The 17,129-nt window shown below is 40.3% G+C and overlaps 1 protein-coding gene across 3 annotated transcripts in view; it reads right to left on the bottom strand.

Moving 5' to 3' along the window:
* The window catches only part of LAMB1 (laminin subunit beta 1), a 61,986-nt gene that overhangs the window by 42,409 nt on the left and 2,448 nt on the right, over positions 1-17,129 (bottom strand). The window contains exons 1-9 of one of the 3 annotated variants that reach the window (XM_081878459.1): positions 16,220-16,295; positions 14,179-14,351; positions 8,472-8,607; positions 5,747-5,820; positions 3,323-3,511; positions 3,175-3,238; positions 1,365-1,567; positions 645-765; positions 219-407 (exon numbers count right to left, since the gene is read on the bottom strand). In XM_081878459.1, the coding sequence (XP_081734585.1) occupies positions 219-407; positions 645-765; positions 1,365-1,567; positions 3,175-3,238; positions 3,323-3,511; positions 5,747-5,820; positions 8,472-8,607; positions 14,179-14,351; positions 16,220-16,280 (1,210 nt within the window). In that variant the 5' untranslated portion in view covers positions 16,281-16,295. Of the gene's footprint in view, positions 1-218; positions 408-644; positions 766-1,364; positions 1,568-3,174; positions 3,239-3,322; positions 3,512-5,746; positions 5,821-8,471; positions 8,608-14,178; positions 14,352-14,916; positions 14,945-16,219; positions 16,296-17,129 lie in introns of those variants that run through there. The other 2 variants (XM_081878461.1, XM_081878460.1) reach the window with 2 other exon arrangements.

Genomic DNA, 17,129 nt, shown 5'->3' with positions numbered 1-17,129 from the left:
CCAATGAAATGAATGGACTTAAATTAGCCATGCCTATTGATTTACTCTGACTGTGGCCTACATCAGATGTAACCCACAATGTTTCTGGAACATGCACTAAGTCTTCCCTTTGTACATTTTAGGATAAAAAAGAACTACAAAGTTTTATCTATTATTTCAGAATCACACTCATTTATCTTAACAAGCTGTCAACTACACTTTGGAGACAATGTACTTACGTTCACAAATGTTGGGGTCCCGAATATCTTTCTCTGGATGCTGGAAGTAGAAGGGTTTGCACTGCTCACAATTACGCCCCACCGTGTTGTGCTGACAGTCATCACACACTCCACCGCTGGTATTTCCAGTTGCCATGTACACGGCCATGTCAAAGTGGCACTGTGCAGAGTGTTCGTTGCAATTGCATTCTAGGATAAAGATAAACAAACTAATTCTAAGCGACAATCCATTTTTAAAACTAAAATTTCCATCAAACAACTACATTAACTTATTTAGAAAGGAGTGCAGCGGCAGCTGAGTATTTTTATTAGCAAAATTGATTAAAAGTTGGGTAATCTGTGAGAGAGCACAGTTTCTCACGAAAGGCTCATCAGACATTAGTACCATAGATTTTACAAAGCAGAATTTAAATTTGTCACACCTACTTTTGCATGCATTGCTGTTGCGACCCTCGGCAGGTCGCCATGGCAAGTCATGGTAAAAGTCCAAGCACTGTTCACAGTTTAGGCCTTTGGTGTTGTGCCTGCACATGCAGTGACCATGGACCTTTCATTTAAAGAAAGAGAGAGAGATTGGAACATACATACATACATACATACATACATACATACATACATACATAGACACAATATATTGAAAATAAAAGCAATGCTCATTTCCTCTCATTGACTAAGGATTCATATAAAGAAATAGTAGTCTTTGATTCATCTTTGACTGGGAAGATGTTGACTGCCAGAGCAGCAGTGGCTCCTTTCTCACCCGTCTAATGTAAAAAGGAACTACATGCTGTCCAGAACACCCTTAAAATGAGATGCTAATTTGGCTCTAGGGCCAAATTAGATTGTGACAGCTCAGTTTGTTTAATCCAGAGTTTATACCAAGCAGCTATATACAAGCTGTTCTACATCCAAGCTTTTCAGGGACTGGGGCATGGTTGTGCTAAACCTCCCCCTTACCCATGGCTACTGATGTCTCATTTACTTTGACCCTCAACAATAATTGAAATTGATAGAAAATCTAGTTTTGCTACCTTTGTTTACGTTGGTAGCTCTCCTCAAGGAGGGAACCTCTTAGAGTCTGAGTGGCAGAATTGTAACCTATCTGACTTTAACACTGCTTGTTATGAAAAATATATAAAAATTTACCATTCCTTCCACCTCTTCATCATATCCATGCACCGGTGCGCACTCACTGGCATGTCCATAACAGAAGCAATTTCCACGGACCACCATGTCATAAATGGCATAATAATATTTTTCTCTGATTTCCATTCTCGAATCCAGAAGGTTGTCTCCCAGCGTGTGCAGTTTGGTAAATTTGATTCTTAAATTTGTGATTTTTAACATATCTGAAAAGCCAAAGATAAATAAAGTAAGGGTGTTGTTGTTTTTTTAAAAAAGAAATTTAGTTTCGTTGCAAGAGACATATTAAGAATATTTATTATTAAAAACCTATGAGTCTAACAAAGCGTTTCTCAAACTTGGGTCCCCAGCTGTTGTTGGACTACAACTCCCATCATCCCTAGCTAACAGGACCAGCAGTCAGGGATGATGGGAGTTGCACATATTTATCGCCTCCCATTCCCCCATCAACTGCAAGCCATTCCACCAAGCAGTAATGAGCTGGGGGTGGGGGGGTGCAACAACTCGTGCAACTTAAAGACACCAGCAACCATTGGGGACCTCTTCTCAATTAACTGTTTCCACCCCAGCTGATCACTAGAAGATCCTGTAATGAATATCTGGTGCCTGTGTTTGCTTATTTCTTTCTCCACACACCCCAATCCATTTTCCTTTTGTTTTGTACCATTTAGAAGCAGGGTCTATCTTGTTTTTAGTGTATAAGCTTTCCTGGGAGCCTCTTTTGGCTAAATAGTGAGGTGGAAATTCATGAAAAGAAAATAAATATACCAGCAATAAGTTTCCCTGAAAATACACTTAGGCTAAGGCAACTAAGTTTAAGCACTATACAAATTCAAAGTATTATTATTAAAGAACTGTTTTCCAATGTTAAATCTATTTTATTACATCTATACCCTGCCCTTCTTCCATCACAGACACCAAAGAGGCATAAGTAGGGTTCTTATCCAGTTTTCCATTCAGTCGCTGAGCAGACTTGGTCCTGCTCAGCTTTTGCAAAGTTACTGTATCATGAACCTTAAATCCATGCCCTGGGCCTAGCCTGATTTTAATCAACCTGAAGCTCTGCGATAGGAAAGGAAGTATGCTCTATTAAATAAATACATTTAAATGTATGATGATTGTTCAGCAGCAAGTTTCTTGTAAATGTCACTCATTAATAGTATATGCTGAAATGAAGCAGGAATTTGTGTAGCTGAAATATTGATTTAAATAGACTTAGCTCTATTGAGTTATTTAAAATTTCCGTATGTTCATCACCACTGTTGTTTGTGATGGGACACCTGAGGACATTTCAGCCTAACCCTTTCATCAGCTTCTAAGCATGCATGTTTAAGAGCGCCTTTGATCCTAGTGAGGATCACAGGTTGGTGTTAATGAAAATTCTTCAGGCACTCCAGTCTTGCAAACACATACATTTCCAAGCTCACTTGAAATCCATCTGAAACGAACCTGTGCTCTGAAATGTTGAAACATACTGGCTCCAACAAGCCAGTACAAGGATGCAAGTTTTTCCATATTCTGTAACAACAACTTGTAATTCTTTTTAACTTTCAAGACTAAGAGGTTGTGCAATCAGTGCAAGTAGTATTAAAACATGAGTCTGCAAGGAACCTACGATCTGCCAGCTTGGTGACAGAATTATTGAATAACCTTGAATAAGTAACTATTTCTCACCCTTCTTTCTCTGTCTGCAAAAAGTGAAGAGGACTTCACCACACAAGTCTGACATGTGAAGTAATTATTGTAAAGCATTTATTGCAGTTCAAGCGCAATCCTAAAAATGCATAGGAAGATAAGAAGCTTGCATACTTACTTTGAATTCTTGGGCTATATGGGTCCTCTATTCTAAAAGCAGGGTCCAGAGCACGATAAATTACCTGAAACAAACATGAGGATTCATCAGCGTCACAGAGATACAGCCTCACTAGTAAGGCAGATCAACTGTAGATAAAACTACAAACCTCTCCCTCAGTTGAAGGTTCAATATCAGAGTAACGGGAATCACAAATTATGTCATCTACTTTCTTCATTGGTCCATTGTAAACACCTGGGAATGAAGTCTCACAGTCATAGGCAAAGTATCTATATACTTGCCAAGTTTTCCCAAAATCTGAGGATCTTTCAATCAGCATTGCAGCTGGGCGAAACGTCTAAGAATCAAGAAGAGGAATAGATTTTAATGAATGTTAAGCTACAAATTATTTGAAACAATGTTCATCTAATATTTGAAAAAAAATTCCAGTATCATTTACGATTTCCTGAACGTTTATTTGACTTTTCTGCCACTGCTTCTTCTTGCAATGATTATGCTCAGATCTGTGTGGCCTATGCATGTCAGTCTACAGAATATGCTTTTAAACAACAATAAGCCTCTTGTAATTGCAGGTGCTCCAACAGGTCAAGGCCCCCTCATGGGCCAAGGAGCGTGTTAATAGTGATATTCATTCATTCGTCCAGGCTGTACCAGAAAAAGGCACAGCTGCACCAGCTAAATCCCCAGATTGTATAGGAATGGTGTTGCTTGATGGATGGAAGACTCGTGAAGTCACAGCGCGAGCAAATGTATCAGTAGCAATAAGGCTGTGTTGCAGTTTATTTTGCCACAAATAGATCAGTACGGGGGTGGGGGATATCAACCAGACTAACATAATAAGGACCATTGCTCAGTAGTACAGCAATGCTTTGTGAGCACAATATTTAATCTCTGGTATTTCTAGATAGCAGGTAGCAGGGCTGAGAAATATGTCTGCTTCCTATCTTAAGAGTCACTTGGTTTGGACCCGATTTCCCCAATGTGGTACCTTCAGAAAGCCTCCTCCTGAGGCTCTCACCAATGCCCCCACTCCTCCTAAGCGTTTTCATTCATTTTCTTTTTGCATTTTGAGGAGGTTGTTTGGATGTAGAGGTTTTTTTTATATAGAAAAAGAGGTGTTGGAACTTGTGTAGCTTTTTTTAGGGGGAGCACACACCCGAAGAAGTTGTTGAGCCTTTTTTTGGAGTGGGACATTTCTTCTTTACCCGCTCACCCCACCGCCACAGGAACAGGAATATATCTCACCCTGCTGCCCGCCGCCTCTGTCACATAGCCCAGAGTACCATGCAGGGGAATGGCACCAAAGAGGTGCCAGAATGCAATAAAGAGTTGCCGGAACTCAGTTCTGGTGAGTTCCAGCTGAAAAAAAGCCCTGCCTGCAGTTTGTTTGATTCAGGGGGTATTTTGACTGCTGGGGGCGGGCTCTGAGGATTGCCAATTTATCTTAAATGAAATAGTTGTTCTGTGATAGTCATGAGTGTTTCTTGGATTTCCTGATGTACCCCTTGGCTCCATGGTTGAGGACTGCTGGTTTATACAGTCCAGTGGCCTGACCAAATATTAGGCAGTTATGTGTGTTCAGAGAAAGGCACCTGTATTGATGCTTTGATAAAGATAGGGAAAAGTAAGTTAAATGGAAGAGATTGATTATATCAGTTAAAAGTCGGGTATTCAATTGATTACAAATGCTATACTGTACAAACATATATGGTGCTTCTTGGGTGTAGGTACTGATTATTATTAGGTACTGCTCACTTGGTATGAAATTAAGCGTCTAAATTATTTTCACATAAGCAATGCATTAAATGTAATCCCAGCACAGATTTTCTGAATGCACATCTCAGGAGAGTCAAACTATTGTGTACCTCCCCAATGAAATATATTTTAAACCATATGGGCGCATCTGCCCTGCCAAGACATCTGTTCAGAAGGAAACAAAAGAACTTTGTATACAGATGTTCTTTTTTTCCTGGAGATTATTTCAGCTGCCAAATTTGAGACAATTCTAAAGCCAATAATTTTGTTGTCTTAAAGAATCACATTCCCCGGTTTGGATCTGATACAACTATAAGGAGAACACAGAAGGCTATGTGGACAAAACATCCTACAGAACCCTCAACTTTATCAACAAAAAATTAGTGATAGACCAGCTACTGATTACTGCTGCAGAGGGCACAGATGAAAAAGCAACAGTAAGACTGCAATCCTAACCATGACCTTTCAGTAGTAAGTTTTACAAAATTCAGTGGGGCTAGAGCAATCAGGATTGCAGTCCTAATCTTTGTTTTTCCTGCTTTCTGAGTGTTTGGAATTTATTTAAAGACTTACCTAAGAAACTTACCTAAGAATGCAGAAGAAGCCAATTAGCCTGTATCGTAAAACTGATGTGGTTTATCTTACCTCTTGCATTCCAGTTTTAATAGCTTTTAAAATCCTTTTTTTAAAAGGATCTCCTCAAAACATGGGGTGCTATGCATTTTATTCTCAAGCAGCTAGTTAACTGCCTCCCATGACCAGTACCAGATTACACAAGGGTCATTTGTGATTTGCGAGAATGTTATGGATTCTTTACCTTGAAGGTCATAATGAGATGAGTGAAATGGAATTCGGCTTCCAGATCCAACTGGATGGTTACATTTTCTATTCCTACAAGACCAAGAGAGGAAGTTGCACAATAAACAAGAACATTTGTCAAAAGTCTAATTTCATCATTTTTTTTTCCTGGGGGTATGTGTTTGGTTACAAAAAAGCCAGTTTGTTTTTTGTTTTTGTTCTCTGTGAAAGGGTGCAATATAGAGTAACATAACAACAAAGTACTAATCAGCTATTTGTTGTAGAAATTAAAAAATCACAGGGTTTTTATTTTTAAAAGATCTCTAGCGTTTATATTTGGGAACATTCACAGAGTCAAAAGGAAACCAGGGACAAATTCTACATAGTGTTCTTATCCTTAAGCTCAGTTGTTTGGAAACAAGCTGTATAAAAATCAATGGGAGACCTGAATAAAACCGTGAAGAACACCATCATTTTTTAAAAAATTATCACACAGCACCAATGGAATATGTAATGTGCTTTTTAGACATCACTTCAGAACCCCTTTTCCATAGTAACATTAGAATACTGTGCCTGAAACCACAGAATACTAAACTTGGTATAGAATGCTTTATATGATTAAACAGCAGTAACTAACTATGGTATCAGTTACAGATAGGTAGCCGTGTTGGTCTGCCATGGTCAAAACAAAATAAAAAAATTTCTTCCAGTAGCACCTTAAAGACCAACTGAGTTAGTTCTAGGTATGAGCTTTCGTGTGCATGCACACTTCTTCAGATACCTATCTGAAGAATAGGTATCTGAAGAAGTGTGCATGCACACGAAAGCTCATACCTAGAACTAACTCAGTTGGTCTTTAAGGTGCTACTGGAAGAAATTTTTTTATTTTGTTTTAACTATGGTATACCAAAGTTCATTGCTATGGCCAGAAAGGCTTGCTTGCTTGCTTTATTTATTTAGTAGGAAGTTTATATACCAGTTAACTATAGTTGTCTCTAAGCAGTGCACAAGAAATACTATACAGAAAAGGTAGAAATTAGTTAAAACTGTAAAATCAGATTTCAGTTAAAATGCCTGCTAGAATTAAAAAAAAGCAGTATGTAAAACAGCTGCAATAAAACAGCTGCAAAAACTTCAGCAAAAAAAAAACAAACCAAAAAACCCAGCATCAACACACAACCAAATCATCTTAAACTTGTCAAATATCTGGGACAGGTAGGTCTCACTGGGACGAATATTTGACAAACAAGGAGTCACAACTGAAAAGGCCCTCTTCCCTTATCACCACCTTCTAAATCTCTCAGAGGGAGCACACAGAGAAAGACCCCAGTTAACACCTTGCTTGTTCTGGAAAAATGTGGTCTGAGGCCTTGTCATTCACCCTGCACCCAAGTGACATTCCATTCTTCCCAATGCATGGAATAGGTCGGGCCAGTTAAAAGTCCCAAATGTTAAAGGATTCTTTCATAGAGGCAGCTGGGGAAAACAGGGTATAATATGCCCACTTGGGCATAGCACTGAGAAGGAAGGATTGGTTTGTCTGATTTACTTGCCTCTGCCTTCCCCTTTATGGTGCCGCCTTCAGCCAACGTAGCCACACCATGTCAGGAGAGGAGGCTGCTTGCAGCTTACTAAGCCTAAATAAGTTTCAAGTGTTTCTCAGCCAATGACAGAAGTTTGATGTCCCTCTGCCATAAAATGTAAGCCTGTGAATCCTTTTAAGTACAGGAGACAGACACAAGAAGAAAGGAAAGAACTGTGCTCTCAACATTTTAGACAACAATAATTTCCATTGAACTATGAATCATTATAAATGACCTTACTGGAGCCTGGTCTAATGCAAAAAAACCCCGCAACAACAAACAAACCAGGCAAGAAGAACCATGTGTTATTTATTTCTGAGGGATACTTGTGTGAACTTTTATGCTGAAACATTTATGCGCTGCTGCTGCCAAGTTTAGTACAATAAAATTACATGACGGCTGTTTAGAATACCAAATGGAAAATACTGAAGATAGAGAGCTCAAGTTACTTAATTCTTAATGATTTTTTCTCTGTAATCTAAGGAAGAGTTTTTCTTAAGAGCACTTACTTATAATACACTTGTATTTGTTCATGAAAGAAACTTTGCGTAAACTAAAATCATAGGAGTTTCACAACCAATCACAGAATTGCCTAGGATTATTCCTGATGAAACATTTTCTCATATGCCTCATTCTGATCTTAAAGGAGAAAAAGATTGAGGGCAATATGTGAAAATTTCTCCTTTTTAAAATAACTAGATAATTGGAACTATTAATTCCTGCCTTCCAAGCATTTTGAGACATTGCCTGAAAAAACAACAACCTCTAATTAAAGCAAAAAATTCCTTCCAGTAGCACCTTAAAGACCAACTAAGTTAGTTCTAGGTATGAGCTTTCGTGTGCATGCACACTTCTTCAGATACACTGAAACAGAAGTCACCAGACCCTTCTATATAGTGAGAAGGTGGGGAGGGGGAAGGAATTTTTTGTTTTGACTATGGCAGACCAACACGGCTACCTATCTGTAACTCTAATTAAAGGATATAGTTTTACACACATACACACAAAAAACACAATGTTCAAAAGACTGAAACTATGAAGCAGAAGTAATTACAAGGCAAACAGCTATATAGATGATTATGAATACAAAGCAAGGTTTTAAGATCAACTGAGGGCAACCCATTAAGTGTTAGGGAAATTCTTCCCACATAAACAGCTTACCATTTTCTGACTGCCACCATAACTTGAGACGGTTTGGAGCAAAGGTAGTGACCACATTTTCAATACGATGGCTGTCAGGATTGAGTGTTTCATGGAATGGGTCCCGTGAAGAGCAGGTGAAACACTTTTTATCCTCCTGAAACAAACAAGACAGATCAATCTTGTGGAAGTTACTGTCTTCCCCTAAATTCCACCGACCACCCAATTCACAACTATGTTGCACTTATCCTTACAGTCAACAGCACCACATGAAAGGGAGGGGCAGCAGTACTCCTCTTCTGACTTGAATACGACGCCTTATTCAAAGACAGAGGGTAACTATGGCCATTTTTCATCTTGTCTTGTAGTTGTTTAACCAGAGCTTGTGTTTTGTATGGGCAAGACTCCCATTTTTGGAAATCCCCATCTTGCCTTTTGACATGCTCACGGATTTTTTGGAACCTTTCCTAATCGATGGTATTAATTCTATCTGAGCTCCTCTTACTAGAGTTTTAAAGAACCTGCAAGTTTCCTGAATACATTTTATCATTCTAACTCTTGCTTCTGACTTTCTTTTAATCTCATTTCTGCTTTTGAAATCAAACGTTGGAACTCTCTGGGGATTTTGTCACTGACATATATGTGGCATTTGATAGCATTGTGGTCACGTCTCAAAATCCATCTGACAACACTTGCACCAGATCCTGAGCACCATTCAGAATAAAGGCTTCACATTAAGTTCAACTTGCTGGGGGCTCAAAATGGTTATAAAAAAAATATTTATAGCATATTTATCTGAGCTATTTGCATACAACTCCTGCAAGCATTCCTGGAAACAGGCATTCAGTCGACCCAACATATTTGTCTTTTATTGTGCTCTTATCTCGCTTCTGCTACTGTCTGAGCCTGATGCCAGGATATGCATAGGACAAAAGATAAATACCCTTGCATGCCTCTTTCTTTTACATAGACATTCACTGTGCTCTAGCGTAATGGATGGTTGCTTCATACTATTGTACTTATCTGTGCCTTTAACTTGGGGGAGGGGTGATAGAGGAGCAATCTCTGAATGTCTGGTTCAGCATCACTGAGTCACTTGAGAGACTCCAGGGATTGATTGCTTTGCAGGTTACAGAGGGATCCAAAAGCCACAAGATGTGACTGCCTTTATTAGGTTCTAGCAAAAACACCATAAAGTTATGAGAGAGTTTTTGAGCAGAACAGAATGTTAATTAAAAAGGGGGTAGAGGAGGGCAGAGGAAAAGGTGGGTATGTCGTTGGCCCAAATTTTGTAGCTTCTAATAGTCAAAGGAGAACTGCAGGATAAGTTGCATATATGTCTTTAGATTAGCCTCGCCAGGTGCAAGACAGATCACAGGAGGCACTCTAAGGGCTATCGAGATAAAGAAAAGATAATGGGTTGTTTCCCCAGTTTCGAAAATATAAAATCCAGTAGTTACTTGGTTCAGTCTGCCATGCTAATTAGAACACATGGGTCTCTTGGAAGGCAAAGGGCTTGTTCACATGTACAGTGGTACCTCGGGTTACATACACTTCAGGTTACATACGCTTCAGGTTACAGACTCCGCTAACCCAGAAATAGTGCTTCAGGTTAAGAACTTTGCTTCAGGATGAGAACAGAAATCGTGCTCCGGTGGTGTGGCGGCAGCAGTGGGAGGCCCCATTAGCGAAAGTGGTGCTTCAGGTTAAGAACAGTTTCAGGTTAAGTACGGACCTCCGGAATGAATTAAGTACTTAACCCGAGGTACCACTGTAATGCTAAACTGTGGTTTAGTGCAAGGGTCGTCAACATGCCGACTTCCAGGTGTTGTGGATAACAACTCCCATCTTCCTTGACCATTGGCCATGCTGCTGACTGAGGCTGTTGTGGGAGTCTGAGCCCAAAATATCTGAAGGGCAGCCTGTTGGCTACTTGGCTGGCTTAGCACTACACTGATAAGCCTCAGTGATTTGAAGCAAAAACGTCTGGCTCCTTCCTGCTGAGATTGTTATCAGTTTTGGTTCCTTTAAATCTTGGCTTAGCATTATGCATGAAACTGAAATCCCGGTTTAAAACAAAATATGGCTAGTTCAATAAATCAGCTTTATAACACATGGATTGAAGCTGGCTTATCTTGAAATTGATCAGAATTTAAAGCAGTATTTCTGCTGCATTCATAGCACTAAGCTGAGATTCAAAGGAACTGAAATGTTCCTTCTCCCAGACGCGTGGGAAGAAGAGAGGGGGAAGAGGGTGAGCTTGGTATTCTGCCGCCTTGCCAGAGCTTTAAGGTTTGTCTGCATAGTGGAAAACCATGGTTTAGCTTTACATGTGAATGTACTCGGAGAGCAGAAGTAAAGACAAACATGCTAAGTTGTAGAATAATTGTAGAACAAAGCTGTAGAATAATCTAAATGGTTTGATTGCTTTGAAGTCTGTGTTTGCTTTGAAGTGCTTTTACTGGCTTGAGCTTTTTCTGCCTAGCATGAAACTGTCATTGCAAGATACTGGGCAGTCTACCAGAGTGATACTTCATTCCTGGATGCCTTGACATTGTCAGTCTGACTCAGTGTCTCTTACAGAATGACCTAATTGCACATGGTTATAGATCCGTAGCAGCATCTTAGAATGCATTTAAAAGTGTATAATTCTGAATAGGCACTACTTTTAAATTTTATTTTATGTCCCACCGTTCTTTCGGTGTATTAGCATAAATCAAAAGAGATACAACTAGAAACACAATAAATCTAAATATTAAATATATATATATTTGGGAAGGAGGCATGAGGCTCTGAAAGGGTCCTGTCTCCTTCCCAAAGCCAGGTGCCTCCTTACCCACCTTTGGGAAGGCAGCGTGAAGACAGGGGGAGGGGCAAATTTTGGCCTTACGCGGGGTGTCATAGTGTCACCACTGCTGTGCTTCCGATGTGGTGATGGGTCCTGTCCAGATTACTGTCTGCTGGTTTTAGTTATGCGGTGAGACAGATTTTATGATCCAGTTATTCGCTGGAGACTGGAGGGTAATCGGTTTGCATTAATGATTAGCCTCCCCTCTGCAGTTATGTTAGGATGGTTTGGGGGGATTATCCTGAAGGAGCACTGATGTCATTGTCAACAATCAGCTATGGAAACCAATTGCAAATTGCATTGCAGTACTGTCAATACAGTACAAATGCCCTAGACAGAAATTTATAGTGAATGCAGGGGCGGCAGCAAAAAGGTATTGGTTGGGTAGGAGAGGACATGTTGGTCTTTTTGTTGACAAACCAGACCCATAACAATGCATCTGTCCCAGTTAGTTTCCTAATTCCACTTCTCTCTATTAAAAGCAATGGGCCAAATCCCATGAGTCTCAACACTGTCATAAACGTATCCAGGCGGTTATAAGAAAACACTATCCCATCTGATGTTCTCTATCTCTAAAATGTGTGAATGTTTTCTAGGATATATCCTGCATATTTAACTATGTGCATATAATTCTGTATTGAGTGACATTTTTTCCTTGAATTATCTGCTCTCAAGACAAGTTAATTCCTTTTTTTGCGGATTGTGGTACAGTTGCAGTCTGCATTGTGTTGCTCTGTGGTGGCCTAATATCATGTGTGGATGGCAAGGAATTTATAAGCATGACTATATGCTTTCTGTGGGTTGTGCCCTGACTAGCTATATTCTGCTGGTGGGAGTGGAATGGCAGAGTGGGTAGACTTGTAGCCAACCTTTGAGGGAGCACCAGATGCCATTATAGTACATTCTAAGGCACAGCTATTTGTGCTATCCAGAAAGTCTGCCTTTTTCTTGCAACATGAACATCTATTTTGCATGGTCACTGTGAAGGTTTTTGAAGTCCCTCATTACTGCAAACTCTTTCTGTCTCGGTTATTCCCAATTTCTTTCTTTATCTCACGATAACATGATTCTCATATACTCAGTATTATCCATGTTCTCTTTTCAACCTGAGCACTCCCTCTTCCCCAGATTGGCTTGTAGGCTTCTAGTATTGCATATCATTACCAATACACCAACTCCCTTTTTGTTTATGACTTGCTCTTACAATTATTGGTTTCTTCAAGTAGATATCTTTACTTTCCATATGCTCATTGCCCTGTTCTCACCTGGATAACCAGAAACATTTTCACCATCATCCCTAAGGGTTGAGTCTTCCAAAACTGGATATAGCTTTTCCACATAATTCAGATTAAAAACTACTCTGCTACTTTCTCTTATTTATTTATTTTAAGAAAAGACTTACTAAGTTTATATATATATATATAACTGTCTATTTGTTTACTCAAAGCATATTTCATTTTCTTTTTGACAAAATTTGTTTTATATCTGAAAAATGCTCTGGGAAAAGAATGGGTTATTTAACAATGTATTGCTTAGACCTTGTTTGCTTAACTGTATTTCCTTAGTCTATATCTACAACCACACTGAAATTGCTAGAATTTTAGCTATATATCTTTCCGGAGACTGTAAATGAAGGAAGTAGTCTAGACAGCTCTCATATATCATGCTGGGGGTACTGCAATCAGCAGAATGTTTTTATTAATATATCTGGACTCATTACACCACAATCGCATTAACCATTAACATTCCTAGTCTATAAACAATTATAGTTTAATAACAAGTAACTTCAGCTTAAATTTTGCATGTACTTATAATGCATTGGGAATTAAGACCCGCTTAATTGTGACCAGAACTCACAGAAGAGAAATTTGACACTGATGCAGAAATGCCACCCCCCCTCACACACACAAGTAATGGCTAGTTATAAGAACCATCTTATCGGTATGCAGAATATGAACTATAAATGCTAGTTTGAGGGAAATTAGTAGCCATTAACATCAGTGTGGTCCCAATACTAATCTCAGTGTAAGTAGACAGCACATTCCTATGGATATTTAATCAAGAGTAATGTGCTCAATGGGATTTACTCCCTTGTAAGTGTATATAGAAACACAGCCCAAGTTCTGACCTGTGGTCTTGATCCATAGATAGTGAGATCTATCCATTCAAGGAGGCAATAACCGACTTTCCTAAACAGTAGCTACTCTGTCTGCAGTGCACACATGGCTTTTAAGTCTAAGATTGTTGATGTTGGTGGTATTTTGTTTTTTGTTTAACTTTGGGGCATCAAAATATCTTAGGCCAGCATCATCCAAACGACTTGAAACACAATTAAAGAATGGGATCCCCCACCGACATCATTTGCTTCTTCCTGATGTGACTTCACTTCAGCACTAAAAAAAGCTGAATCAGAAATGGGGTAACTTCCCATGCAGACATGCCCAGTGACATAGATATTTTGTTAAAACTAAGAGCCCTGGGATTTATCTGCATTTTTGGACAGAATTCCCAGAAGTTTGAGATAAGAATTTTTCTTGGTGTCACAGCTAGGACTGCGGGAAAGAAGGGCTCACGCTCCTAATGATCCTGGGAGAAGGTGGTTCGGAGCATCCAGGGAGCAAAAACAAACAAGAGCAGGAAACAGCAGGACACATGCAACTGTACAAACAAATCTGAGCCAGGGGGATGGTGTCTGCTTCCTCTCAAAGCTCTGGACAGCACCAGATGTTTCTACTTATCTAGAAAGGGTGTGGGGCTGCTTGGTCAGCTAAGGGGGGAGAGAGAGAGGAAGACCCAGGACTGTTATGATCAATTGCCCTTCAATTACACTCAACCGAATTACTCTTTGCTCTGAGACAGTCTTCTTCAGCAAAAAATTACCTGGAGGTGGCTCACAATGCAGTATGGTTCAGGCTTTTGAAGCCCACATGTGGACGTGACAGTTAGCTTGTCAGCCCGGCCAATCAGCAAGTCTCCTGTGGCTGGATAGCAGCTCCCCTCCGCACATCCGTAGCTGAATTCTGGTTCCTGAGCTACTGCAATGGTCCAAAGGCCTAAAAATGGGAAGGAGAACCAGATCAGCATTTGGAAGAGGAGATGTTTCAGTGGTGGATGCCATGATTAGCATCACCTTACACATGGGGTAATTGCCAGATGGCAATTTCATAAATGTGTTGATGCTAACAATAATAAGGGATAGACACTAAACCCTATGTAGTTGTGCCAAATCATTTTCTTGCTGAAGAATAAGCAATCTCTGTCAATGCTTTTGTGAACTTGCAAGTAAGCAGGCGATAGCCACCGATTCCTGTCCCAGATTAGAATAAAAGCATTCTGGATTCTATGGTTATTTAAGCTGGGCAAGTAGCAAAAAAACAAAACAGATTTATTGAAAATATAGGGGCCCCTCATCACCACAGGACAAATCACACAACTCTGTCTCATTCCTGTCTGCGGAGAGCTGTGGTTTAGGTTTGTTTATTTTTTTCATTTAGGTTGCCACAAATGGGACACCCAGGTGATGAAAGAGAAATCAAAGTGATTCACTTCACAGTGAGGCCTCAGTTGAGTGCACCACTGAAAATACTTCAGAAAGTTATTTGAGCAAGATGCACTAACTTGTGAAATGCATCTGTGGTGGAGCATCCAGACCACGATTCCTTCAATTTTCCGTCCATGACACATGCATGTCACCATAAAAATTAAATAGAAAAGGAGCCCAAACACTTATAGGGGGAAATGGTTATCTTTTTTTTATTATTATCAAACCTTTATTAGGCATTATGGGAAATGGTTATCTACCCACTGAGTTATTTGAACTTAGTACAGTGGTGCCTCGCAAGACGAAATTAATCCGTTCCGTGAGGCTCTTCGTATAGCGGTTTTTTCGTCTTGCGAAGCAAGCCCATTGACAGTTTAGCGGATTAGCGCTATTAGCGGTTTAGCGGCTTTTAGCGGATCAGCTGATAAGCGGCTTAACGGCTTAGGAAAGGGGGGGGAAGGGGGGGGGAAACCCGCAGGAACTCGCAAGACATTTCGTCTTGCGAAGCAAGCCCATAGGGAAATTTGTTTTGCGAAGTGCCTCCAAAATGGAAAACCCTTTCGTCTAGCGGGTTTTCCGTCTTGCAAGGCGTTCGTCTTGCGGGGCACCACTGTACAGGATGAGCAAAAGGTGACAAGCATTTGTTATTAACTACCATTTCCCCCTTCAGTTTAAAGCATTCAGTGATACTGGAAAAAAAAAAGACAGCAGGCACAATTTTACACTGCCTCCCAATTTTTACCTAGAAATAAGAACAAAGAAGGCTGTATGATAGAATACCAGTGTAGAAAAATGGTTACAAAAGGGGCAGCCAACCAGGTGCCCTCTGGATTTGCGGACTACAGTTCCCACCAGGATGATGGGAGTTGTGGTCCAAGGGATCTGGTGGATCCCTCATTAGCTTCCATTGGATTAGTGTGTCAGGCTGGGACTGATGAGACCCCAATTCAAATGTGATGGTAGCCATGAAGCTGACCAGGGTACACCCACATTCAAAGCACTATTATTATTTATTATTGAATTTATATACCGCCCTATACCCAGAGGTATATAACCACAAAATACATAATCAAAATAAAAACAACAACCCAATAACCCTCCCCCCGCAAAAAAAAAAAAAGAATCCCGAGAACTGTTGTTTTTTAAGGGCGCTAAAAATGGCAGTTCTGTGAGAAGTTAAACACAAAATTCCCAGGATTCTTTGGGGGAAACCATTACTGTTAAAGTAATATGACTGGTGTGGATGTGACCAAGGGGCCTTAGGCCAGGGATTCTTTCTTCAATCTCGTTTGAAAATTAGAAAGAAGCTTGTATGCTGCCTTGAGCCTTGGATGAACAATGAGTTGCACGTGAAATGAATATACTTCTATGTAAATGTACGTAGGGTTCTGTTTTTAGACTGAATCCTAGCCACTGGCGCAGTTATATCAAGCTTGCACATGCGCAACCCATAAAGGCTGCAGTCCCAATGAGACTAACTTTTGAGAGTCTGTGTGGTTGTTAAAAAAACCCTGAACCTGAACCAGGGTTCAAATCCCCTTTCATTCACGAAGTTCCCTGGGTGGCCTTGGCGCAGCCGCCATCTCTCTTCCTAGCCTGCCTCCCAGGCAACACTTCGCCAGCACTGGGTGTGAGCCAAAGGGGCGCATAAACAGCGCCCCTGAGAGCATGCGCAGAAGGCAAGGGGGCGAGGTGCTTCAACAAACTCCATTCCCAAAGGAACTGTTGCGAAAAGAAGTTTGGCCATCTTTTGTAACACGGTGCGGGGCCAAAAGTTGGCGCCCCCAAATGGGATCTTCTCCATATTGTGCCCTCTCTGCTCAATGCAGTGAGTGTGTGTGTGTGTGTGTGTGTGTGTGTGTGTGTGTAAAACCACCTGCACCATCCTGAATAAGAAATCAGAAATATTTGGAGGCGGCCACATTTTTTACCTCCCTCTGGACACACCAGGACCAAAGTCACAGGGTTGTCCTGAGGACGATATGGAGAGCAGGGAAGGCCACCTTGGAGTGGGATAGGAATATAAATATATTAACTGGAGGGTCGTGAGGCCAAGCCTGCTCCAAAGAGGCCAAGTCTGTGGACTACATGGAATTGGCGGAAATGACTGGCAGAATCCGAGACCAGGGAGAAGAGTCGTTGGAAGAAGATTGGAAGAAATTTAAAATCTATTTACAGAAACACTGCAAAATTATTGAATGTTAATGACGTTGGAATGAAAGGAAGTGGTTCTAGCAATAAGGCAAACTAAGAATATGCAAGAATGGATTGATATTAGATGAAAATATGA

This window comes from Podarcis erhardii, assembly GCF_964252035.2.
Source record: "Podarcis erhardii genome assembly, chromosome: 10".
Taxonomy (NCBI): domain Eukaryota; kingdom Metazoa; phylum Chordata; class Lepidosauria; order Squamata; family Lacertidae; genus Podarcis; species Podarcis erhardii.
The sequence above is the reverse complement of the archived record's forward strand: the minus strand, read 5'-3'. Positions and strand labels throughout refer to the sequence as shown.